Here is a 26,315-nt window from a genome sequence, read left to right as displayed (position 1 = left end):
TTAGAGTGACGTTGTGAAACTATTTTATTATCAACAGAGGCTTATGTGACAGTTTCACATACAGACCAGTCAATGAAGAGTCTCTGTACAATAAAGGAACATCTCAGTGGATATCATCGTTGAAAAATAGAGTTTTGCACTCTAAAAATTAACATATTTCAAGGGTTTTTTTCTTTGTTTGTTAATTTTGATGATTATGGTTTGCAACTGATGAAAACCCAATATTCAGTTCTTTGAAAAACATGACCAATCAGAAAAAAATTAGAATACATAAAGAATCCTTGCCTACCTGCCAAATAGCCAAAAAACAGATTCGATCTTCTTCTGCAGCTTACCCTGAGAGCTGTACCCGAAGCTATTAATGGAAAGTTGAGTGGAAGGAAAAAAATCACTTCATTCTTTCCTGTGTAAACTACTCACAGTGTGGATAAGCACAGGATGGTTGACTTTTTATGGCTCTCTTTACAGCACCAAAATAAAGAAGATAAAGAAAAAAAGGACCAATATATGGCGTACCATCTTTGCTATGCCGCAGTTGTTCATGCAAAAGTGGTCCTGACCGAGAACTGCATGGACGCCCTGGTCAGTATGTTTATATTTCTGTATTTAAATCATTTAGCAGTTTTATGCAGAACTCACATTTTGGGTTTTCACTCACTTTCAACCACTCAAAATGAAATGAAATAAATGCTTAAAATATAAATCAAACCCTGTGTGTGAAGATTCTAGAATGAGCAACTTTTTCAATTAAATTACTGAAATAAATTAACTGAGGATATCGAGATGCACCTTTACAAAGGTCATGGGTTAGGGAATGATTCAAATTATATATATATATATATATATATATATATATATATAAATAAATCAGCTGAAGTTTGGGCAGAGGTTTTTCCCTGCTTACTGATACAAAACGTTAAACTGAAACATTGTTAGATTTTCTAGTCCAACATAACCTGAGTAAGTGGTAGAAATGATGTGAAATCATGCATATAATGTATATGCATGATTTTATATGAATCTATAAATTACTGGATTAAAAATGGGTGGTGACAGAAACTGAATTGTTGGAAATGCAAAATAAATGGTAGAAAGGATTTACTTTGGCTGGTTTAGCAGCAGTTTAGACGACTGTAGGAGCAAATTGGCTGAGAACAATGGCATTTCATATTTAGATATTTAACTAAAACATCAAAGTTAATTAATCAATGCCTTCCATAAGAGTTTTCTCGTAGTTCAATTACATTTTTGATGATTTTCAATCAACTTGGGGTAAAGAAAAAAGTGAAAATCCTCTGCAGGCCACGTCCAACCTCAAAGGTCCTCACACTACCTTCAGGTCATGTTTCAATCAGTCCTTGGATAAATATTTGTCCACAGTTGTTCAGATATTAACGAGCTCTGATCAGCAGCTCTGGTAAAGATGATAGTGATGATGATGGTGATGATGATGATGGGTGGTTCTTCACAGGCTCTGGGGGTTTGATGGCATCCTTCGCTGCTGTTATCTCTGCTGTTCAGCAGAGTGGGGGCTGTCCACGCTGCTGTAGGGAGACAGAGAGGAAGTTGGCGGTCCTGAGGTTTTCTCATCGTCTACCTCTTCCTTCTCCGCCTCCATCTCCGCCTCGCCGTCGTTCACGTCCCGCTCTGTTCTGAACATCTCCACTGAACCCCTGCCGTCCTCGCTGAGCTCCTCAGAAGGAGACAGGGCCTCCTCCTCTCTGCTCTCGGTGGCGCAGGCGCCTCCTTCGCTGGGGCTGGAGCTCTCCTGGTCGTCCTCTCGGGTCTGGCTGTGATGTTTCACGTTGTAGCGCTGGTTCTGGAAGAACTTGACAATGGTGTGTTTGGGAAGGTCTAGCTGGGCTGACAAGGTGTGAATGGCCTCCTGGTCCGGGTAGAGTCCCACGTCGCCGATGAAGCTCTGCAGGATCCCCAAGGCCTCCAGGGAGATCTTTGTCCGAGATCTGGACTTCTTCGCTCCGCCTCCCAGGCCGGGACTCAAACCTCGCTGCGGCATGTCCTCCGGACCCTGCAACGATGGCATCAGGGCGACGGGCTGAGGCTCTTCATGGACTGGCGAAGGAGTGGTTAAAGGAGGAAGAGGATGTCTGTGGAAAGGCTGAAGAAGAGAGAAATGAGGACAAGGTGTGAAAGAAACTAACAATTTTTGGATAAAAAGTTTTCGCGTTCGGAGGAGGAACCAAGATAAATCGAAATGGATTTACTTTACAAAACTGAAACACTTTACGGGTTACATGATCAACGACTTAATGTCACTACCAGCAAAAACAATGAAGACAGGAAGTAGTACGAGGATTTTTTATTTTTTTTTCCAGACAACATGCAGCTGGTTCCACCAGAACTCTCACAGCATGGCACAGTTCATAAATGTTGTGTCATTTGAATGTGTACATTTGGCTTTTCTGTAAACCCTGAAACCACCATATTGAAATTCAAGCATTTCAGAATCTCAAACAACTTTATGAACCCAGCTCCTCAGTGTGCAGTCAGGTCCTCCAGAGTCCTGCTCATAACCCGACCATTTGACTCAGGTGTGTTGAAGCAGAGACTCATGTCGAAGTTGAAGGACACCAGCCCCTGAGGACTGGAGTTTGGAGACCCCTGATCTAAACGCTTACCTTGCAGCTCTGATTGTACGTTTAGGGAAAGTGAACTGCCTTGGTTTTCAAGATGCTGCTTGCTGATGTTCAGATTAAATTACACAGAGGTGGACTCGATTTACTGAAGATGTTATCTGGTCCATTGGAGGAAACCTCAATAATATCAAAATTTGCTGTTGCAACTCTGACTCCTGATACATCTCTTTCCAGTTGTTCTCGTGGAATCTTTTTAAAGATTTATCCAGTGACGCTTAATAAGCTCAAAATTTTCCTCCGCTACCGAATGAGCAGCTCGACTTGTCTGCCTCTGCTGAGTCAAAGGAAACAAAAACAAGAGGAAGTGTGATTGACCAGCCTCCATCAACCTCTGACATGCACACTAAGCTCCCAAATTCACAAACAGGCAGACTACTACAGCCTATTAACAGGGTGGGGTGGCCAGCACACCCAAACACAGGAATCCAACACCATAAATCTGTGGTCCATCAAAATTAAAGGACCTAAATAAAGATAATGGCAATTCCTTTTTTCTCAGCTTCAATAATTACAGGCTGTGTTCTGAATAATATTGAGGTTAGAGCCAGACTGGAGAGCGTTTTGGTTTCGGGGAGAGGGTGGGATGGAGGAGTGTTTAGCAGGAAATGTGTGGGCCGGTCATTTACCACTTCTATTTTCAATGAGTTATGGGACAAACATGACAGAGAGGAGGGTGGCAGAGAGAAGCAGGTGGTGGGATCAGGCAGATATGTTTTCTGTGCAGAACCGGTTGATTTTACAGTGAAGCTATTTTTATTTTTTTAAAGTTTGCACAACAGAAAGCATTTTCGAGCTTGAATTAGTCAAATTGAATCCCGTTTACCTGCTGATCTGGGATGTGCAGGACGGTGTGGAGTCTGTCGCTGTGCTGCTGCCTGGACTCCTCCTCGTAGACCTGGTCTCTGTCGACCTGCGGTAAGGCCAGGAACCGTCGGATGGTGCACAGGTTCTCCCACAGAGTGCGGTTCTCAGGGCTCGGACTCTCCTTCCACCTGAGCAGCTCACATAGCCAACCCTAGAACAAACAGAAAGAGGAGAATTTATTCATTTAACCTTGAAATATCTAGAGGGGGAAAAAAATAAATAAATCAGAGCTCGCTTTCTGAGCTTTTCCAGACACCAAAAAACATCAACTTGTTGCCAAAAACCAGCGGGGATGATTTTGGGAGATCCACAGCCCAAACACGTGCAAAATGTGAATTTCGCATAATAGGTTCTCTTCTAAATCTGACCCTTTTTGGGATCCGTACACACAGGATGGTCATAATTCTCGACAAAGCGCTTTGCTGGCTTTATGCTCATGTATTAATTTGGACAGATTTTTGTCAATGCAGCCACAGAAACAGAAGCAATTTCATGACAGCTTAATATTACAAAACCAAATAAAATTGTTGCTTGCCAAGTTTTTCTGTAAAGCATCTAAAAAAGCAGCTCCTCTGAGTTTATGGGCTTTTTCACACTTTAATAAATCAGAGGTTAGTGTCAAGCTGCCAAAAACAAAGCGAAAAAAATGCTTGACTTTCAGAAAATGAACTGAAAAGTGTAAAAATAAAATTCATAACATGTCAAGATGACTCTTGGATAAAAAAAAACAAACCTGAAGCTTTTGGAAAGCGTGAGCATTAAAGGAAAAGTTTTTCAACTATGTTTGCGCTTCTTCATATTTCACTTCTGAACTTTCAAATATTAAAACAAAACCTGACTGCAAATTGAGACAAAAATAATTTTCTCTTTTAGTTTTTAATTGGTCAATTTACTATTTTGCAGAATCGAGAGATGAAATAGTTATAAAAAACAAAAACATTTTGTTTCTAAGCTCCTCTGAGCGACTAATACTGTTTTCTCCAACTAACCAGAATAAATACAAACATTAGAGAAGGCAAGAAGAGCACAATTAAAGGGAATAATGGATGCATTTTTTGTTGTCATTAAATACATTTTTTAAATGCATGTTTGTGAGCGTTTATTTATGAAGAACACGTAAAGATTTGTAGTTGGATCGAAGTGCTATGGAGCCAAATATCCCTAAAACACAATGACATAAAATGGATAAAAGTAATTTTAAAGAAATCAAAGCACAGCTAAAGTTTACTGCCAATATGTAAATGTGATTGAAAAAAAGATGTTTGGGTTTTATCAAATGAGCTGAACAAGCTGGATTTTCAATGACTTTCTTCAGGTTAAACGAGGAATACATTTTTCCATTTTTCCAGCTTAAATAAGGACAAGGACTCTCCAAAATCAGCAGCCATAAGACGATCTCCTTGGACTTCAGGTGTTTGGAACGTCCAATCAGCAGTAGCTTAGTAAGCAGTGAGTTCCTATTGGCAACAGTTCTGATAACAAGTAGCTCTGATATTATCAGATTTACTGAGGAACATGTTATTCCGAGGTTGTGAGTCAGAGCAGATGCCTAAACATGATGGACGCGAGTCACCTGAAGTCTCCATCAACAGATCGAAGGCACAGAAACAGAAAGAAGTGGATAAAACATTTAACTCCAAAAGAATGTTATGTTTTATGTCCAGTGGATTCTACGGTAGTGAGACTTCCATCAGACTCACAATGCCTCACAGTTAGGAAGATATTCTTTTTTTGAATACTGTAGCTTTGCCAGATAGGTTGTGTTTTTGGGCATCTAAATGTTCACACCAAACACGTTTTGAGCGTCAGGCGTGTCTGGTTTACATTCAAAGTCTGTGAGGAGGAGCGTGGAGGGCCCTTTGCGGTTCTTTTCCAGCGTCTAGTGGGGCGTGATTTGAACTGTATGGAGTGTGTTGAGCATTTAACATGTCGAGCGCGTCAGACGCAGAAAAGCCGTTATCACACCCATAAGCTTCTTCCTGAAGACCTCAGACACATTTTTGAATATTATAATGTTCATTCTCACTTCAGTTAGGAGAACTTAGAGACTAAGTTAGAATGAATGTACAGGTGTTCCAATTAATTCCTTATGAGAAAAAGTCTTAAATTGTATATGCCATTTTATATTCTGTATTTCTTCGCGACATGAGGTAATTTCAGTTCAGCAACTTGTGGTCCATGTTAGCTCGTTAGCACCCTCCCAACACCTTAGAAGATAACAGCAAATGTTATTCCCAAGGTAAAGGTTGGAAGAGAAGCAGAATCCGAGTCGAGTGTTGAGAATGTGCAAAGATCGCTTATCTCTGACCCAGAATCTGCCACCAGCTGTTTAACAAGCAGCTTTCATCCTATGAATTAATGCTACTAAACCAATCATCCATCTGTGTCTTGCTTCTTTTACAGCCTCATCCTTCAACTCTTGGGCATTTTTTTTTTCTTTTAGATTCTTTCTGCAGCTATGAAAATATGTCTGTTCTGCACAGAGAATCAGCGGAGATTTGTTATTTTCACTCTGAACTCTCCTGATGTTGTCTCCATCTCCAGTGCAAGACTGCGCTTTGATCTTGATCGCCCGCATTGTTTATCGGAGGATGCAGTCATGATGGTATGCCACAGCGGGTAATCAGATACCCCACACACCCACACACACACCTCATCAGCTCCTTCAAACATGATCAACTCAGCTAGTGTTTCTATGTGTCTGTGTATAGGATTGTATAACAGGAGTTTAATGTGTGTAAACATGTTCAAGTTGAATCAGAGAAGCAGGTTTTTAAGCTTTGAATATTTTTGGGTTCATGTTTTGTTGTTTTTTTTTTTTTTATCTGGAGAGTCTGTGGCAGCAGGAAATCATTCATACAGGTTTAGACTTGAGTTTTTGTAGATAGTCTGGTGTTTGTGCATGTTTGGATTATCACAGTAACATCAAGGGGCGTGGAGGCGTTTTTTTTTTTTTGTTGAAACTGACCTGACTCTTATTAGCAGCGACCTTAGCGAACAGAGCCTGGGAGACCTTCGCCCGCTTCATCTCCTGCTGGATCTCCTCGTAGATCCCCGACGTGATGTTGGCGAGCGAGTCGAGCTTCAGCTGCAGCTCTGGACCGGAGATGGTGCATTTAGTCTAGGAAGAAGAAAATGTAAACATGGTTCAAAAAAAGAGCCACGTAAAGAGAGTCTTACTCTTTTAAATTATTCATATTTTGTCAAATTTGTATGGTTTTTTTTAAACATAAAAATCTAAGAATCACACTGTATTGTTTATTTGTATTTAAACTTCAAGTAAAGTGCTTTGCGTTGCTGAAGTTCCAGCTGCTAGGGTTTGGGTCGGGTCTCTACCAGCTTGGCACATCTTGAAAATGAATTATTTGGCCAATTTTTCTTTCGCAAACTTTCAAGCTCAGTCAGATTGGATGGAAATCGTCTGTGAACATCAATTTTTATATCTGGTCGCAAAATAATTCAGGTCTGTACTTTGACCAGGCCGTTCTAAATTTGTTCATTGAAAAAAACAAAAAAAACAAATCAAATCTAAAAAAGTTACAAGTAGCTCTTCAGCAAAAATATAGGAAAATATTGTTTTAAGTCAATATTGATGAAAAAAATAGTAACATTTGAAATAATTTGCCATTGGAAAAAAATAACATCTTAACTTATAATATTTGAAAAAAAATATCATCTTCTACTGGTTGATTATTTCACTTATAACTAGTACCTTTTCATCAATATTAAGGAATTTACTTACAACAAGCTCTTATTTTTTGCTGTAAAATAACTTGTAAGTTAAGACCAAGTTAGTTTTGGTCTAACTTACATGTAGACCAAAAACTACCAAGTTAGTTTTGAAATAAGACAAAACTAACTTACAAGTTATTCAATATTTAAAAATATAAAAATTAGCTGTTGCAATGTAATATATGTGACATGTGTTGAGCTAACATAACTTTAGCTAGAATAAGAAAAATCCTTCAAAGAGTTTAGTGTGTGTGTGTACCTGTGTGTGTCTGATTGTGCTGCTGCTGCTGCAGCTGCTGCTGCTGGAGATGTGGGTGGTGGCGTGGTTGGTGCTGGTGCTCCGCTCTCTCTCCTCCTGGTAGATGCGGTCTCGCTCGGCCTCTGGCAGGTTGAGGAAGTTTTGCATCGCCTTGAGGTTGACGAGCAGAGACTGCGAAGCCGAGCGAGGGTCCTCCTCCTTCCGAAGGATCTCCGACAGCAACCCCTGCAGGAGATCCAGCTTCACTTTACGAAGTTCTCTTCTTTGCAACAGCGCTAAATCTGGAACAGCAACTCTTACCTGCGTGCGGTTGAAAGCAACGCGGGCAAACACGGCTTGAGAAACGCTCGCTCTTTTCAGTTCATTCCTGACTTGCTGATAGATGTCAGAGGAGACTTCAGCGCCCGAGCAGCTCAGGCCGGGGTCTGCAGCGACCCCGGACACCTTACAGGTCCGCGAGATGGGCGGGTGATTGAGGAACTGCTGGTTGACTCCCTGAGGGTGCTGGTGGGCGAGCAGGCGGCTGACTGCCAGCTGCTGGTTGATGAGGTGAGCCATGGCGAGCTGCTGGCGAACGAGCTGCGGGGAGAGCTGGGGGGACAGCAGTCCGCCGTGACCGAGCAGGGTGGAGGCCTGCGGACGGAGTGGGGGTCTAGGGTGGTTCGGGCCGGCAGGATGAGGCAGACTGTGAGGCTGAGGGGGGGAGTGAGCGTCACCCAGGGTGCTTTTGATGGGAAGGGCTCCTGGAGCCCCCAACGTGGCCAAATGGCCGGGAGACGGCAGCAGAGGTGGAGGACGGTGGTTGAGGATACTCAGGTCCAAATCTCTCTCTACTGTACCAACACACAGTAAAAAAAATAAATAAATAAATCAAATAAAAAACTCACACTCTCTCCCAAAAAAGGGGAAAAAACAGTTGAACTTGTGAATACTGAATATGGACGAAGTAGGCACAAATACCTTTTATGTCCGACTTTTCCAGTGAGGACCACATCTTTTCATTGTATTCACCTGGGGTGACATGACATAACAGCAAGTCTTTAAATAAAATCCACAACAATTGCTCTCCACCAGATTGCTTGATTTTCCAAATTGTAGAAGCTGAGAAACATGCAATGAACCCGATTTAAAAAACGTCCCATTCTACAGATGTTTTTTCAAACACTTACACCTTTTCATACAGTTTTACAAGTGCATGAAAAGATACAACAGTTCAATTCCTTTTTTAATGAGAAATATTTTATTGCCTAAAATGCAAAAATGTAGTAAATCTGAACTAAAGCTAAACCTACACATTAGCCAAAATTTTGTTTACAGACAAAGGTATTTTTATTTTAAATGAGAAATGTACATATTGTTTGTACAGTTTTGAATTTTTCTTTTTTCCCCCCCATAAGAAGGCATTTTGAGTCTGTATACTGTAGTTAACAATTAATAGATAACTAAACTAATTTAGTTCATTTCATCGATTCATCACGATTAAACACGTCGGGTCTACTTAAAATTAAAATGAAACTACCATGTTGTATGGATGTTGCCTTTATATTTTAAATGGTCATTTTCTGTATTTATAGTCACATTTTCTATTATTTGGCAACTTAAAAACTTGATACATCTTGGTAGGGCATCAGATTTTCTCTTTACGTGCGCGACTCTTGGTGTATGCTGGTTTAGAGAGACTGCGTGTGTGTGTGTGTTTTGGGGGGAGGGAGGTACTGCTGTTTTCCATTAGGAGTTAAGAGCATTTAGTTTTGTCATGTGTATTAAGGGTGACGTTAATGTGAACCATGTGTGACAGTTCCTTCCTAACGAGAGCCGTCGCTGACGGACGTCTCATGCAGCACAGTCGGCATGTAAAGGCCGAGGTAAATATTCATATGCATACAGGGGGCGGACAGGGGAGTGTGAAAACATCAGGAAAATGAAGGCACTTGGGTAGGTGAGTTATTAACTTAAGACATGACAAGCAGTAAGTGTCGGTTTTAGAGTGTCTGAGTGTCTTTAGGAGGTTTCATTAAGTAAAAAAAGCTGTATAAACACTGCTGGTGGCTGAGGTGCAGGGGAGGCAGACTGTCAAAGTTTCTAACGTGACGGCAGGGAGACAACTTTTGAGGGAACAAACGCCACAAATGAGAGAATAAACATATTTACAAAAAACACAAAAGAAACCAGTGCCAAGACAAAGGATTAATCTGGTGTGGAGTTGTTTGGCGTAAATGTCTGAAGCCATTTTGTGAATTTGGATTTAGAGCACTTTGTAATCATTTAAGTAGAAGTTCGTCTATCTTTGTGAGTCGTTTAAGGAATGTCATTATCATCAAAGATAGTGACTCTGCCGATCAAGATAGTATACAGGCATGCTGAAGATGACTTGCTGGAATGCAGAATGAGGTGGAAAATGGATTCTGAATGTTTGTCAATGGAAGACGGGGTGGTCTGAGCATTTCAACGCTGATGATTTACTGGGATTTTCACATTCAGCCATTTTCCTGCTTTCCTGAGAATGGACTCAAAAATGACAAAGTACTCAGTTTGGGGCGGCGGTGTGGAGAACAACATGTTGTTGATGTCAGAGCACAACACATGTGGCTGTCAAGAAGATCAGGAGGTAAAAGGTCAAGAAAAGTCCTCAAAATGTGATATTATGGTTCAGACTTTTTACTAAAACTTTTGTATAGACCAATATATCTATACCAAACGTATACAGAATCACCTTGCTTAAATTCATAGCTGTATTAAAAAAATAAAAATAAAAAATTGTAAACTCACCCAATTGGAAAATTTTTTTTTTTTTTAGAAGGGATTTCAATTCTTACAATCGGTTGTGTGCTACAAGAAGTCATTTGCAACATCGGGTAACCATAAACAATTTAGTTTTACTGAAACTGATTAAATATAAAGGAACAATTTTCTCTTGTGACGGCTTTAAGTAAAAAAAAAAAAACAGAAGAAAAAACCTAACATCTTACAACTGTAATTTATTCAGGAATTCAAATGGCATTAAGCACTGCAGCTAATTACTAACTGATCTGGTAAATCTTTGCATGCTGTCGACTGTGACAGATACCAAACATTTCCAACATCGTTGTGTTGTGATGAAAAATGGGGATTTGCCTCACAGGGAGCAGAAACCTCAGAGGCTAACGTGGTGCATTAGAGCTCAAAGGGAACCTGCTTCTGACATTCATCTGCCTTCTGAAAGTGATGAAGTTTATTTTATTAACCGTTTAAAATTAGAGTATGGGTTTAAAGTTACCTTTAAAGCGTTTGTATCTCTTGTACCAGCGCCCAAACTCGTGGCATTTGGAGGTGGAGACAGTTGCGTAGTAGGAACTGTTCACAATCGCTGAGATCATACTCTTAGGGGAAAAACAAACAAACAGGAAAACACATTAGCCTGAGCTCATTGGTTACTGAAGCTAAAGGAAGGCCTGACTACAGTGCTTTGTGTTCAAATAATTTGAACCAGTCTGTCAAATTGCATCCAGAAATGTCAAGGTCTGAAGCTGAGACAAGCAAACAAAAAGTAGATCATAACTGAGGTTTTACAAATAAAAACATGAAGTGTGCGGTATGCATTTCCATTCAACCTTTCAAAATCTGACACCCTTGAATAAAATGCTGTTGACAAAACAAACTTACAAATACATTTTCAGCAAGCTACAGGAGTTTGTTTTAAGTAAATCATTTCTTAATATTGACTTGACTTTATTTCAAGTGTACAAGCTTTGAATATTTTACAGTCTTGCTCTTTCCATCACCTGAAATGGAAACATTATGGCACTAATGTGGAGCTCTGACTAAACTGAGAGACCAGACAAGAAGAGCACAAACATTGCAAAACATTCAACACCTCCTGCAGGACAACTACACACACTGGTTTAGATCAGATTATATTCATCTGTTAGAATGGACCAGTCAAAGTTTTAAGCCAGGGGTGTCCAAAGTGCATCCCAGAGGGCCATTTGTGGCAACACAAAGTATTTGTCTTTTTACGAGTAGGCTTTTTGCCTCGTCTTTAATTTCATAGTAAATAGGACCACATCTATCCAGAGACTTTTACTCAAAAAAGAAAAAGACTTTGATGCACCCAAATCTGCGTTTAATTAGTTTAACTTTGTTTGAAAACAATTGCTGTATTTAACAAAGAGCAACCAAAACCCTGTTATTTCTGAGAATAGACTGTTCCTGTTTTTGTTTCCTTAAAAAAAAAAAAAAAAAAAAAAAATGGAGCCCTTCAAAAAAATTCGCAAACAGGATATTTTTCTTCCAATAAGGTAAACATCTAAAGCCCTTTGAGTTTCGGTTCTACCTGATGTAGTACACATCCATTTCCCACCAAAAAAACTGGCAAATGAAATAGCTTGTTGATGAGAGTATAATTCAAAGTATATTCAAAGATGTTCTCCATCCAGTCTGACTGAGTTTGATCAATTTTGCACAGAGTGATGAAACCTTTCAGTCTCTCGGTCTGCAAACCTGATGGAGTCATATCTTAAAAGTGCTGTCTCAGCAGGGCAGAATATGAATTAAACTCTTGGAACATTTTGTTTCCTCTTTACAACCAAGCAACAATTGTTTGCACTTCTGTCACGCGAAATCGCTGCAAACAATCAAGTTTGCGGTTGTGACGGGACAAAACGTGAATACATTTTCACAAAAGCGAATCTATTTTACAGTTCTTTAGAGGATGTCACTCTGCAGTGCTCCAAAACTCATCTTTGACACCACTTCACCTGCGTATTTGTGCTGGGAGTGACGGTATTTTGAGACTCGGTGCTGATTTATTAACACTTACTGCCCTCCCTTCCTAATATAACCTGTGGTCACCTCCGCAGAGCAGGGGATGCACAAACTCAACATGGGAAATGCTGAAGATGAAAACTCACATGAGTCAGGCTGCGAATGTACACCACCCACACGCTTCCCCTAATCACTAATTACATCATGACTAAGTCTTGTGTATAAATCACAAGTCGAAATGACACACTGGAGGCTAATGACTACAGGGTGTGTGTGAGCAGCAGGATAATTGAGGTGTGCGTGCTTGCATCCTTTCCCATGGGATGGTATCGATATTTTGCGCGTGTGACTGAGTCAGATTACATACTGCACTAAGTGTGTGGTGAACTGATGATGAAACATGTGTTTAGAGAAAATACTTGGCTATCTCTGCTTGCACATTTGTGTGAATCGAAACCTAACTCCACCGCCTCGGAATGCGATATCCGAACGGATTGTTTTTGTTTCTTACACCTGTCTAGAGTGTAGTGTGGTCTTGCAGCAGATACCTGGGACAGGGGACTCTCCTTAGCCACAGTGCTCTGGTTGGTTTCTCTGAGGAGCTCTTTGAGAGCGTTTCTCACTGTGGCGTGGGTCCACTGCTCTGACGGCAGATCCTCCAGCCGAGAAAAGCTGCAATATAAATATTCATTTGGAGCTGACGCGTAAAAAATATTTCACTTCACACAGTTCTTAAATTAGTAAAAAAAGGTTGGAGACTTAATTGGTGAACCACAAAATAGGGCTCAGGATATTTGTGTTGCAGCAATTGGGAGAGATCTTGGTCCTAAAGTCAACCTTTTATTTGTAAAACCAAGAATTTAGACAAGTACCACAATCACAATAATGATTGAGTTAATCTTCTTTTCGGTCAAGTTTTAAAAGTTACGGCAAACCGTCTCACCTCTTCTAATATGTTTAGGAATTAAACATACACTCAGCATGAGGTTTTAAATGATTTATTTCAACTTTGCCTATTCTAGTTTGGTATAAGTCAAATATAAAATTATTTTTAAGATTTGAGAGGATTTTTAAAAAAAAATTATTTTCTCCAATCCAAACAAGGTGGAAATTCAACATTATGGCATATATCTATTGATAAGCTGCACTAATATTTTGTTGGTTTGAAGTTTCAGAGAAACTACACACTGTACAGTCAACAACAAGCTTCTGCTAGATTTCTGTTTGATTTTTAAAGGGCTAAGTGCCAGGGAAACTTAGCCTAGTGATCCGCATGTCGTTGATGTGTTTCAGTCATGTAAACTTTGCTACATTTTCCACCCCGGTCGTTCCTGACCTTTAAATTAACTCCTTTCGTTTTGGGACAATTTAGGTTGGTAGTGTTGAGGCACCATCATTCCCCCTGCTAGCTGAAGTTGAAACTTTGACCCAGTTTCCCTGCAGTGAGCTGACCTGTGCAAGAGAATCCGCAGCGTAACCATGTGGTAAACATCCAGCAACATGTCCGCCACTGTTGCTTCTGGAGCGTCCGTCAGGTAATGGATGGGCATCGGCTTCCATCGTCCTACTTTAATAATGCCTGCAAGAAAACACAAACAGAGCTCAAGTGTAAAAAATCTCCTTTAGTCGGAATGTGCTTGTCCTGGCCTTGGAGCGTCGCCCAAACGCTCACCTAGCCTCAGACCGACCCTCGACTGGAAGCACAAATGTAAACACACCTAATCACATTAGGATCTCCAGAAATCAAACACAGGCTGTGTAGCCTTGGATGGCCTTGTTTGCGTGTGCATGGACGCTTCTTTTAATTGCAAGGAGGAAAAGAGAAACAAAAATACTGTCTATTTGGACTCTAGTTGATTAATCAGAGGAGAAATATGAAATCAGTGCAAAGATCAAGGAGTGAATCAAACCTGGAATGTGAGCAGGTTTCATCTATCTGCACCATATCTGCTTCTCATTACTGGCAATGAGAAGCACCTGGAAAATAATGCTTCCAGTCCGGTCTGTCTTTCTGCAGGCAAGGTGCAGCAACAGGTAGGGGAAGGGCAGTGTTGGATTATGCTACGCTCAAATCGAAGGGTGTGCAATATGGATTTATTATGATTTTATCACGATATTTTGTGGTATAATTGCGAGACCAATAAAAGTGACAAGAATGATTTAAGACTTTTTTTTTTGGTAATTGTATGAACAAATACTGCCTGACACAGCAAACAAATACTGCTCTTTAAAAATAAACATTTGTAATACTCTTCTTTAGGACAAGTCACATAAAATGCAATTCATCACCAAACTGCACTTAATAAATATATTTTTTGATTTGATATTTTTTGATACTTTCTCTGAAAAAAAAAGAAGTAATAAAACAAACAATCCTGACAATACGGATAGTTTTAGTTTTTTAGAGAATTTTTTGCATCATTTCAGAAAAATCTTGAAATTCCAAAACTTTCTTAGTAAAAGTCTTGAAAATCATCAGAGCTTTATGATTAAACATTTCAGAAGTTTTGAAAAACTTTAAAAACCCCGTCTGGCACTGAAAAAGACAATGAAAAAAAATACACACACAAAAAACAGAGTTAAAAGGTTACATGTAATCAAATTAAGTTTGTCAAAATTTTCTCATTCTTTAACATGACAACTTAATATTTACTTGGACAAACTTTACTTGATTACTTGTAGCAATTTTTTTTTTTTTTTAAAGCTGAATCACTTGCTTTATTTTTCCCCACTGCAGTGACTCAGCTTGTTTCAGGTAACACTAAGTTCACATTTTGTCAACTTATCCTATTTTGACTGCTTGGCATTTGAAGCAAGCCAGAAGAAAATGTGCAACTGCAGGACAATTCGGGATTTTACTGAATCGTATTTAACAGACTGATGTAAGAAAGTTATAAACCTTTGTACTGTTAATCTTATGTAAAGACTCCTCAGGTAGTTTGGTTTTCTCTTGGAGCTGCTCATTCAGCGGCTCACTGAGCCTCCAGTGGGAATGTTGGCCACTTTACATAAAACTTCAGGACAAATAGTTTCCTCTGTGGTCATTACTCATTAGAAATAAGGGTCTAAAGTGAGATTTATTTTGGTTTTATTACCTTTATTTGTCACCTCAGCTTATACAAAAACCAGAAGCGACTATTAACCCCCTGGCCCCCCAAGAAAAGAAACGGCTTTTTTTGTGCAACTACAGGAAAATCCCAGTGAGAATCTGTTAGGAGTTTAAAAATAATCATCCAGTCAGAACCCTGCAAGATGCAATTCAATCACGGAAGAAAATAGAAGAGACTCTGTATAATTTTGGTTGCAACCACACTGGGGGAAAAAATGCAAGACTCCAGCCAAAAATTATTTATTTGAAAAGAAAAGGCTTATTTTTCAGAACAAAACCTAGCTATTTAGGAGAGGTGAAGGACAGGGGGAGGAGGGGACGGGTCGCAGGGCGTTGGCCACTTGGTCAGAGTGGCCTGTGTTTACGGGACACCAGGAATGTCAAACTGCTCTATTTTATGTGTGTGTGCCCTGTGCACATGTCTGTAGGCTTTTCCTTATCACAAATTGAACACCATCGTCTTCTAGGTTGGATCTCAGACTGATTGGGGGAGAAAAAAAAGAAGAAAAAAAGAGTGGCGTTTGTCTGATATAAACTTATTGTTGGGGTTTGCCATTATGATGCCGAGTGGGCAGACCGGACTGAATCGCAGGAGGAGATAAGGAAAGAGAAAGCAGACAGGTTTTATCTATAAAATACCTTTCCTGCATGTTTCATGTCATCTGATAAAGCCAGCACATCTGGGAAACAGTCGCACTTTAACTCAGCCGCTTCCGTTAATAATTACTCATCAGCAACAACACAGTGGTAGGAAAAACTGTTTTCCTTTCAAGTGGATAAACTGAGCAGACGGCCACTTAATGTCTGGCATGTTGGTGGTAAAACTTCATATGCTGCCAAAGTACAGGCAGCTAAAAACGGTAGGGCCAAACCTATAGGGAAGAAAAGCTGTAGTTTTTAAAATAAAGCACTCCAGCTACACTTAATTTAAGTAAGGATGACTAAAAACATCAGTAAAGATTTTATTTTTCATTATTTGTTACTTTGTAAAACCCAGAAACGACCTGCAATGGAGTTTACTTAAACTTTGGGGTTGCTTTGTTAAAAATTTTTAAAAAAATTAAAAACTCATAACATTTTATTGGAACAGGTGCAAAAAAGGGTCCTAATGACTAGCTTTAGTACATCCGTTAGTACAAGCTATAAAAAAAATACAAAAATTAAGATTATTTATATCTTCCATCGACTTACCTCGAGCCTGCGCTGCCGAGTTGTGCGAGTATCCCAGGGCAACGAGTGCCGTTTCCACCAGCTGCGTAAAGAGCACGTCTTTACGGACCAGCACGAACTCGGCGTGACGGTCGCTGCGGCTGTCGCAGTCGCCGGCTGCGTCTGCGTGCTCCACCACGCAGTAGATGGGGATCATCAAACCTGCCGTGAAAAGAGGCGTACACACCTTTCACAAATGGGACATTAACACGTTTTGAGAAAATGCAAAATATTGCATTTTCTCTCACATTCCAAGTCTTTAATTCAAACATTTAAAGAGCTAAACGTGAGATTCCAGGGACACAAATCAACCTGAATTTCTCCTTTGTGGGACAATAAAGGTTGTTTCTATTCTAGTGTTTATAGCAGACTTGGAAAAAGTTGAGATAAAACACATTGTGCTGCCCCAAATCCTCAGATTTGATCACGTTACATGCAAAGATTTCAGTTTTATGTGGCAGATTCATAGATAAAAAAATAAAATAAAATTTCCAACAAAGAAAAATCTGAAACGTTCATATCCATAATACCAGAAAGCCACACCAAAAGAAGTTCAAGCCAGAATAGATCAAATTTAAGCTTTTTTTGCCAGACAAAACGATGAGGGGTTGGAAAACCAACACTGTACATCACCCTGAACACATCATCTCTACAGTGAAACATGGTAGTGGCAGCATCATGCTTTTTATGGACATTTTCTTATTCTGTAATTTAGCCACGACTATACTTTATGATTTTTACTTTTGTGAATCTAGATCCTTCTGTCATTTTACTGCTGACTCACCTGAATTCACCCATTGAGGGACAATAAAGGTTATTTCAATTCTGTGAAATTCCTATGAAGCTGGTCAGAGAAGATGGGTTGACCTTTAAACAGGACAAACAAAACTAAACCCACAACCAGAGGTAGAATGGAGCGGGTTAGAGCAAAGCATCTTCGTGAGCATGAATGGCCTAGTCAAATCCAGACCTAAATCCAGTGATTTTAGATTTAAATACTGATGCTCTGCATCATCTTGAGCCATGTTTGAGCAAAGAAACAGCTGACAATGTTGAAATATCTAAAGTAGGGCTATAAAATAGTTGCATTTTTAAAATTGATCACAACCTTCACCAGTATCGCATCTTTTCCTAACCTAATCCAGCAGAATATGTAGAGGAAGAGGCTCTGGCTCACTTATTCTTTGCAATACATAGAAAACTGATTATTTTAAGTTCATTTGTTAAAAGTATTTCTCCGGAAGTCATCATTAATGTCGCCCTTTCTGTGTTTGTGTGGTCTGCTCAGTACAGTCCATGTTTCTGGAGGAAGCCAGCTTGGTGGTCTTTTTGTACAACCGGGGAGACGACTGTGTGAATGCATTTCGTCGTAACGTTGCACAACTGCATTTATGCTTCAACCACATATTAAAACCCACATGGGATAAAACTCGCTTCCAGAACCACTATTAAAGCACTTCATCCAGGACTCAGGAGCTGCGCCACAACTCCAGCGGTACAACCGGTTTCAGCGGGTTGGGCCGGACTTGTGTTTTCTCTTATACTTTTTTTTGGGCAGGCACTCAGAGCGCCGAAGAGCTGTGCAGCAGTTCACACCCATCCAGTCCACCAGTCTGTCCCACAGGAGCTGTTAATTAGCAAGCTATCAATCCTTCTCCTGACGAGAACGGGACACATCAGCCGGAGCCAAAGCCGCAGCAGCACCAGGCACGCCATCGGCCAATAACCAGACCGCTCCGTGGAAGGGCGGAGGGAGGCGGCGGCACAACGCGTCCATGTGTGAACAGATAGTTTGTGTGATGATGCATGATGATGTTCTCTAGATTAGGGCGTTATGTGTGTATTCTGGTCAATTTGCTGCCCTGGCAAATAAAAAAAAAGTGCTTTTTTTCTGTATATGTGACTTTTACATCATCCCTTTTACCTGACAGAGTCAGAAATAAGAGTTAATGAAATTCAGCTCAAACATTTCCAGCATTTAATTTTACTTTTGTTTCAAACTTTGCTCAAAAACATGAGTTTCTTTTCTCTGACAGCACTAAATATGAAACCTTTTCAGATTTAACCAGTGAAACTTGTTTCCTTTATAACTTTTTAAAAGGAAATACACAGTCACGTCTTTATAAACTTTTCTAATTTGGACTTAGTGTGGCAAATGCAGACGTAGTTCTCCAGTCATTTTTCCAGTCCTCATGCAAAACAGGCCTCTCACGGTAACAAACTTTGCTGGACAATAAATTGTTTCAGAAATTATTACAATAAAATAATATTATTTTGAGATCATTTTTTAACAATTATGATAGTATTAATGGTCTATTAATACAATATACCCTCTCAAAGATCAAAACAACTTTAGTTTCTAAAGAACATTTTAAAAAAAACCTAAAACAACAATAATGAGGTTTTAGAATTGCAATAAACAATACTATTTGAGACTATTTTTAGCTAATATTATATGAATGGCTTATTAATGCAGGTATAAAGATAAAAAACCCTTTAATTTATAAAAAGAACAAAAAAAATCCCACTGGGACTGGAAAACATTTTAAATATTCAAAATAAAAGCAACTGAAACTAAGTAAACTCGATTATAAAGTTTCAGTAACCAAAATTGCATTAAAAAAATAAAAATAAATCAGTTTAGATGGGAAAACAAGCAAAAGTGGCATTCAGTTCAAACTAACTGGGTCATACTGGGGGTCAAATATTTGAAGCGTTTCTCAAAACGATTTTCATCGATATTAAAAGGTGAGCATCTGTTGAATATTGCACTCATGTTAATTTATCATGTGATTCATTGATTTATTGCTAATGCTCAAGTACATGAGAATTTCACATCTAAAAAAAAAATCTATATATTTAGATGTTCGCCCAGGTCTCTGTGTGGAATCCTTGACACCTTACCTCCTAACGGTCTCAGCGGTGTGCCGCCGTTCTGCTGGATCTGCGGGTTAGCCGGGCTGCCGTTCACCTCCAGGCGGCTCATCTTGCACTGCGGGGGTCCGCTGCAGGCCGGGCTCTCGGGTTTTGCCCCCCTCTCCTCCGGGCTGGCTCGGTCAGGAAGGTCCGGGCTCTCCGGCCCCCCTCCTGCTCCTCCGCACTGCTCCATCCCAAGATAACCTTCGAGAGGAGCGCCCAGCACGGTGTAGGACGCTGGTGGAGAAAGGGGAAGATCTACAGTCGTAACTCGAGAAAGGGCCCGATAATTACAGCCATTGTATGAGGAACAGTCTTAAAACTTAAACACCAGCGTGATTTAATAGCATATGCAGAACCGTCACTTCTGACATGAGACTGCTCGTACGTTTACTCACAGAGGATATATAATCTTACTCTGCGTTTTTTCTTTTTTTAGTCAATACAACCAACCAATATCTTAGTTATTTACAGAAAAAGGAGGCATGGAAGGCCACAGCAGACTAAATACAGAACTGTTTATTATCCTCTGTTTAGACACAGGAGTACACAACAGGCTACCATGAAAGACGTGAAGGCGTTTAAGGCGTGGACGGAACATTATAACAATGCACTGTAGTTACAAATAAATACAACTGAGCTCAAGGAGTCATTTTAAGTCTCTGTATTTGATCTTCACATTTCTAGAAGGATTTCTTTAGCTACAGCTGCACACAGTAACGCCAAAGTCCAAGTTCCTAATCCTGCTGATAGAAATCAAATCCATAAAGCTGTTTTTTTTTGTTTTTTTTTAACCAGGAAGCATTTGTGTACGAATTTTTAATGCAATAATCTTTGTTGAAAGTATCAGTTTGAAATCTAAGACCTGAGTTCAACAAATATTTCCCCCCTCCATTGTTTCTAAACAACTACTCACCAAAACACGCCTTTGCTTTTCTTTACTTTCTAGAAAACTCAAATTGTTGGACTCGATTTAAACTTTTTCCTGCAAAAGTACGAAATACAAGATACTTTAAAAAGTGGGTTTATAACTTATGATCATCTGGAACAATTAATAAGCTCTAAATCTGACTTCAGAACCTGAAACTAACGCTGTTTTATGCTCTGACCGACTTAATTTCTGTTAAAAGAAACATTAAACAATGATGTTTAAATCAGATGCAGAAGCGGCTAAATGAGCCGCATTTGCAAAATGAGTTATAAATCGCCTTTAGCAAAGCTAACAGTTTGAGATCTCCCAAAAGATTATTTAAAGATGTAATTAAATGGCATATAAAGCTGTATGAAATGAAATTTTAGTGTAGCTTGTTGCAACTCCGTGTAATGTGAACTTCGGCCAACATTTACTGTTATTCATTTATTGCAGAGAGACAAAAGACCCAATTTTTGTAAAGTTTTAACTACAAAACGGCTGTATTTCTGCAACCTGTAGTGTTTTTTAGATGCCAAAGAGGCCAGACGTTTTGCCCTTCCCACACTTGTTGCTGCACACTGCCAGATAGCTGGCTGAAAAGAAAGGGGATACTACCCATTCTGGTCACTTGAAAGAACTTAAACATTTGGGGTTGCAGTTGTCATGCAGTGATGGAGAAACTTAAGGAACGCAACCCATCGTTCATTGTTACAAAGCAACTTTAAAACTACAGTTGGCATCCGACTGCTGGCTAGCTGACAAACCAAGAAGCCCAACTAACCAGCTAATAACAGTTTGTTAAACTTGCGTTACTCTATAAAGAGCACAAAAGCAAAACAAATTCTGCCCAAATTTACCAAAATATGACTACATTTAGTGGTGCTTATCGTTTCTTCTGTTTTTGTAGCAACAAAAGATACATGTCATAGGTAATCTGGATGTAAATATAATTTGTGCAATAACAGGAACAATTCTAGATCAGATCTTCTTTTGCTGAACCTGATTTAAGACCGTGACAGTCTTATACCTGAATTGTCTAGAATTGACAGAAGTCAGATCTTCTAAATTTCTTTAACAATCAAAGTCATAAAAAAACAAAACAAAAAGAAACAAAGAGCCAACAGCAAACTAAACGCTTATTTCCTCTTTTTTTGTGTGTGTTGTTTTGCTTCCACAATGACAGCAGTTTTGAGTCTGTCCAAACTCTCACAAAGTTAATCCGAGCCAGACTCGGCAGGAGTCGCTGAAGAGAGGACAAGAGAGTCAATCCACAATCATCACGTTGAAATAAATGCATTTAAAGCTCTCTGTTCTGAGTCAAACACATTTTTTGATTCACTGCTCCTAAATGCCTAAATACAATCAAATGACCAATTTTACAGTTGAGTTTTACACTTTAGTTGCACATTGTAGTCAAGTGTGTGGCCAATGTTTCCTTCCAAAATGTCCTCCCTCTTATGTTTCTCCACAACAGATGTTGCATCACTGAGAGGCCGATCTCCTCCCATCAGAGTCCCTCTGGGTGCAGCTGTCCATCCCACGCTGCCTTTTCTAATTCACCCATCAATCCTTTATCTTGATTTAATGACCCCTTCCACCAAAACCTAAAAAAACCCCATCTAAAATCTTCTCCAGTCAACTCATCTCCCCTGCTCCCCTTTTTTTCTCAGTAAATCCCCTCAAATATGCATTTTAGTACCGCGCAGGAAAGGTTTGATGCAACTCAGACGTACAAAGTGCTCCCTCAGCTTGAGTTTCATCTGCTTCTAATAAACACGTTTTTGGAATATTTGGGGTAATGGATTATAATCGCACCCCCCCTCCTGCCCCTCCACTTCTCCCCTGCTTCATATTTCCTCCTCTAACGAGAGCAATTATCAAGCCATTAATGAGGGAGACATAAAATGTGGGAACAGAAAAAAAAAAAAAAAAGGATGGTTGTGGTGTTTGAAGAACACACAAGGAAAGCTATTGCATGAGGAATAAATATGCAACTTGAATTAAAAAGAGCGTCGTAAAAAATTTTAAGAGGTCAAAAAAGAAAAATAGCCTTCTTCTTTGGAAATGTCTCACACAATGATAGAAGTACTGCTCAATAAGAAGGTATGGAATCCATCAATGACACGCATTAGAACAATACAGACATTTTTGCCACTCATAATGTTTTTCTGGGTGAAAATGTTATGGAAATTTAAAAAAGAAAATGCTGTAAGCTTGAGTCATTCGTGACCCAAAAACATGCAGAGCAAGGCGAACCACGAGAGCCTATATCAAAACGGGCAAAATGAAAAGAAACACTAAAGGACCACTTCACATCTTATTTTCTTAAATTTTCAACTTAATTACTATCTATTTAAATGTTAAATGAATAAACACTCACAATGAAAGCCTTGATTTAAGTTTTGGGCGGCCTAAAACGCATTTAAAACCCACTTCAAGCAACATATTAGGTGGGTGTACAGCTTAAGGGACCACACACTCCCAGCACAGACTGTGTTCACTTTACTAGCACACATGGAGGACAAATGTCATGCACTCGGTAGCCACTGATTGACAAAGCGCACATGAAAGTTGATTTATTAAGACAGGGGTCTAATGTAAAGGGTGTGTAGCAGAGGCTTAAGGGTCTTTCTGGGGGTCTGGGTCTGATGAAATCTCTCCTGAGTTCATATGATTTAAAGGGGATTTTATTGGACAGCAGGTTAATTAAACCTGGGAGGAAAGTTTTCAGAGAATTCAAACAAACAAGTTGGTAAAATAGCCAAGTATTTCTAATCAAAACAAGCAGTGGCTCCAAGTTGGATTTCATTTCTAGAATTGGAATCAATTATTAGATGAGCCTAATTGGCCTAGAAAATTTATATTGCTCTCCTGTGGATCAATTATAATCACACACCCCAAGCATATATCTACTTTAAATAAAAATAATATCAATATGCTGACTGAATCCATGTGAATTTATGAAACAGAGAATAGGATATAGCCTATATGGGTAAACAAATATCAAAGCATTTCAAAATTCAACATTTCTCCCCCTAATAAGCTACTTTAACTCATTTGAAATGACCAAATTCTTATATTTTACTTATATAGTTTATACTCATATTCTTATTTCAAATGTTCACAGTTCATCTTTTTGTGTTCAAGCAAAAAAAAAAAAAAAAATTCATTTTTGGGTGATTCAACCGTGAACGTTTCAAACCAAAGCTATAAAAGCATCTTTACCTTTAAATGTTAGCCTTTTGACATTTTATTTTATATACGTTTAAGAATTGTAAGCAATTTCGATAAGCTTAATAAGTCTCATTGTTACTTAACCTTGAAAAATTAATCAAAACAAATCTAGCAGTTTTTCCTTAAATACCAAATTACCTTGAAATAATCTGTATTTATAGAGAAAAAGTCACTGATAACAGCTAATTTGAGTCAAATTAATATGTTTTACTACGCTTCCTAAATCTTCATGTCCTTGTAAAAAATTCGGCATACATAAATGCTCATTATCACTCACTGTATGGTCGTCGTCAGTCGTTAAATTTCAACTGGAGAGGCAACGCCAAATAAAATCAGAGCTCGGTGTGCTACAAAAACACACAGCTGCGGCTAATAAAATCAGGCTAATAATGGCTCCGTTTGATCCAGGTGTCCCAAGTGGAGCACAAAAATTACAATGTAATCCTAATGTGAGAGGGAAAAACAACAAAACGGCTAATTATTCATGCTCAGGCGAATGCTTAATCGGACATATTAATAATTTTATTAGCTGCAGCTGCGTTTAACCAATTGTAGGATTAAAAGGGGAAGCGGTTAGTGGGTAAGTGATTGTTGACATTAAAAACTGAAACATTCAGGTTTCTAGACGTTGAATTGGACATGTTTAAGTAAATTTGAGTAAAAACAATTTATCTTGTAAAAAAATATTCTTCACTTGAGTCAAGTTTTGGACAAAATGTTATTTATTGCCATACTGGCCCATTTTTTGTTGTTGTTGTTGCTTTAAAACTAGGACTATTTAGGTTTTGAACTATTGCCCCCCATCCCTCCTTGCCTCTCTGTTTTATGCTAAACTTACAATTGCTGCATTTATTTTCAGAATAAACGCAGCAACTATCTTTAATATTTTCTTAAATTTTGAAACTGTGTCGCCCAGAAGCAGACAGTAGGTATTGTATAGTAACCAACCATTTAAGTGTTAATAAGAATAACTGTTTAAATAAAAACTGATGACAAAAATACAATATATTTTTTTGCTGTTTTGAAATGTAGAACATTTTAAAAAAAACATGATGCATTTGCCTGTAGTTAGCCAAATTATAACAAATGTCAAAACACCTGACAGGTTCAATTCATTTGCAGTTACATAGAAAGAAACAGAATATTGCCATACAGTGTATAAGTGGAACAATTCTTATTTTGCAGGCTTTTCTAGAAGTTCACATAAGATCTTCATAAAAACAAACAAGCAAATTTCTCAATTCCACGCCTGATAGAAAAGTTTCCAGCAAACACTCACTCACTTTTTAGGAAGTCACTGTGCACGCCGGGCGACAAACTCCATCCATTGGTGAAAACGAGTGAATCCAGCCTGGAAAAAATATGAATTCCCCAACGTTTCCCCCTTTTTTCTTGACAGAACGCAGAGCAGGAGATGCACAGAGGAGGAGTGACAAGGGCAGACTGCTGCTGCCGACGCGGTAAGGAGATGTAAAATGACACATGTAGAGAAGGAAGGGAGGGAGGGAGCAAGAGGAGGGAAGGAGATCCTGAGGCAAAACAACATGTATGAACAACTGCATCTTTTTTCCTTCCAAACAACAACGACAAAAAAACACATTCTTTTAAGTCAAAAACAACAACAAAAAAACACCAAGTAAATGTTTAGCTTGAGATCTTGTAGGCTGGGATGGAATTTGAAGCGCTTCTTAATTATTTCAAACCATCAATGAGTAATGTGATGGCAGATTTAGAAAAGCTTATTAATGTCCCAGATGCTGTGATGGCAGGAGGAGGGGGGGGGGGGGGGGGGGGGGGGGGGATATGATGGAAGGTGATTAATATGTGAACGTCACACCTTGATACTGTATAATTAGAAGTGGGTGCATCTGACTGAACATCTATTATTTTCAAGAAAATACTGAAGTTCTGACCATTTTTTAGAAGTTTTATCTCGGCTTCACATCACTCTCAGGCGGAGTACTTTGTCCCCTCTGCTGGTGAAAAGGGAAACTATAAAACATACTTTAATTTCCTTGACACCACTTTTTTGGATACAAGCTGGAATGTTCATATTCCTGTTCCCTTAATGCAACATTTCCCACAATCCTTTGTGCAGTCAGTGCCTCTTTTAATTTCTGACGCCTTTTTGTAATGTTTTCTTTTGCATTCATTAACATATGCCTATATGTACAAATGAAAAAAAAACAACTAGAATATCGTTAAAAAAAAATTTCTCACTCATTTTGGAAAGCGAAGATGAAGATGACTTCAAAGCAACCTTAGCTTTCCGAACGCCTCGGCAGAACCACAAGCTCCATGCCACGCCGCATTGATGCAGTGATTCCTTCATAAGGAGCCCCAACCAAGTACAGAATGAATATATTTTTTAGAAACCTGATATTTCTGCTTAAAATATCCCTTTTATTGCTCTTGTGCAATATTTCCATACTTAAATTTTTGAATTTTCATTCTCTTTGAGCCATAATAATCAACGTTACAAGTGATAAAGGCTTGAAATATTTCGCTTTCTGAAATGAGGGACAAAATTTTTTTTAAACTTTTTCCACAATATAATTTTTTTTTTAGGTGTACCAATAAATCAGCTGAAATGGCTTCAATTTAGTTTATTTATGTGGCTCCATTTCATCTAACTACATAGAATCTGAATAATTTGACTACACATTATAATACAGTCAG

General features: G+C 39.0%; 1 protein-coding gene across 1 annotated transcript; it reads right to left on the bottom strand.

The window, feature by feature from the left end:
* On the bottom strand, window positions 1–25,080 carry LOC102236189 (DNA-binding protein SATB2-like). The gene is made up of 12 exons (XM_014473438.2): window positions 24,920–25,080; window positions 19,478–19,726; window positions 16,556–16,735; window positions 13,708–13,834; window positions 12,804–12,927; window positions 10,769–10,871; window positions 8,473–8,523; window positions 7,813–8,345; window positions 7,513–7,737; window positions 6,490–6,642; window positions 3,481–3,672; window positions 1–2,119 (listed from the first exon to the last, which is right to left on the bottom strand). The coding sequence occupies exons 2-12, from the start codon at window positions 19,680–19,682 to the stop codon at window positions 1,505–1,507; spliced, it is 2,508 nt and encodes an 835-aa protein (XP_014328924.1). The 5' UTR covers window positions 19,683–19,726; window positions 24,920–25,080; the 3' UTR covers window positions 1–1,504.
* Between the last annotated feature and the right edge of the window lie 1,235 nt (window positions 25,081–26,315).

This window comes from Xiphophorus maculatus, chromosome 24 (assembly GCF_002775205.1).
Source record: "Xiphophorus maculatus strain JP 163 A chromosome 24, X_maculatus-5.0-male, whole genome shotgun sequence".
In the NCBI taxonomy this organism is placed as follows: Eukaryota; Metazoa; Chordata; class Actinopteri; order Cyprinodontiformes; family Poeciliidae; genus Xiphophorus; species Xiphophorus maculatus.
Note: the sequence above shows the minus strand (reverse complement) of the source record. Positions and strands in the feature narration are given on the sequence as shown.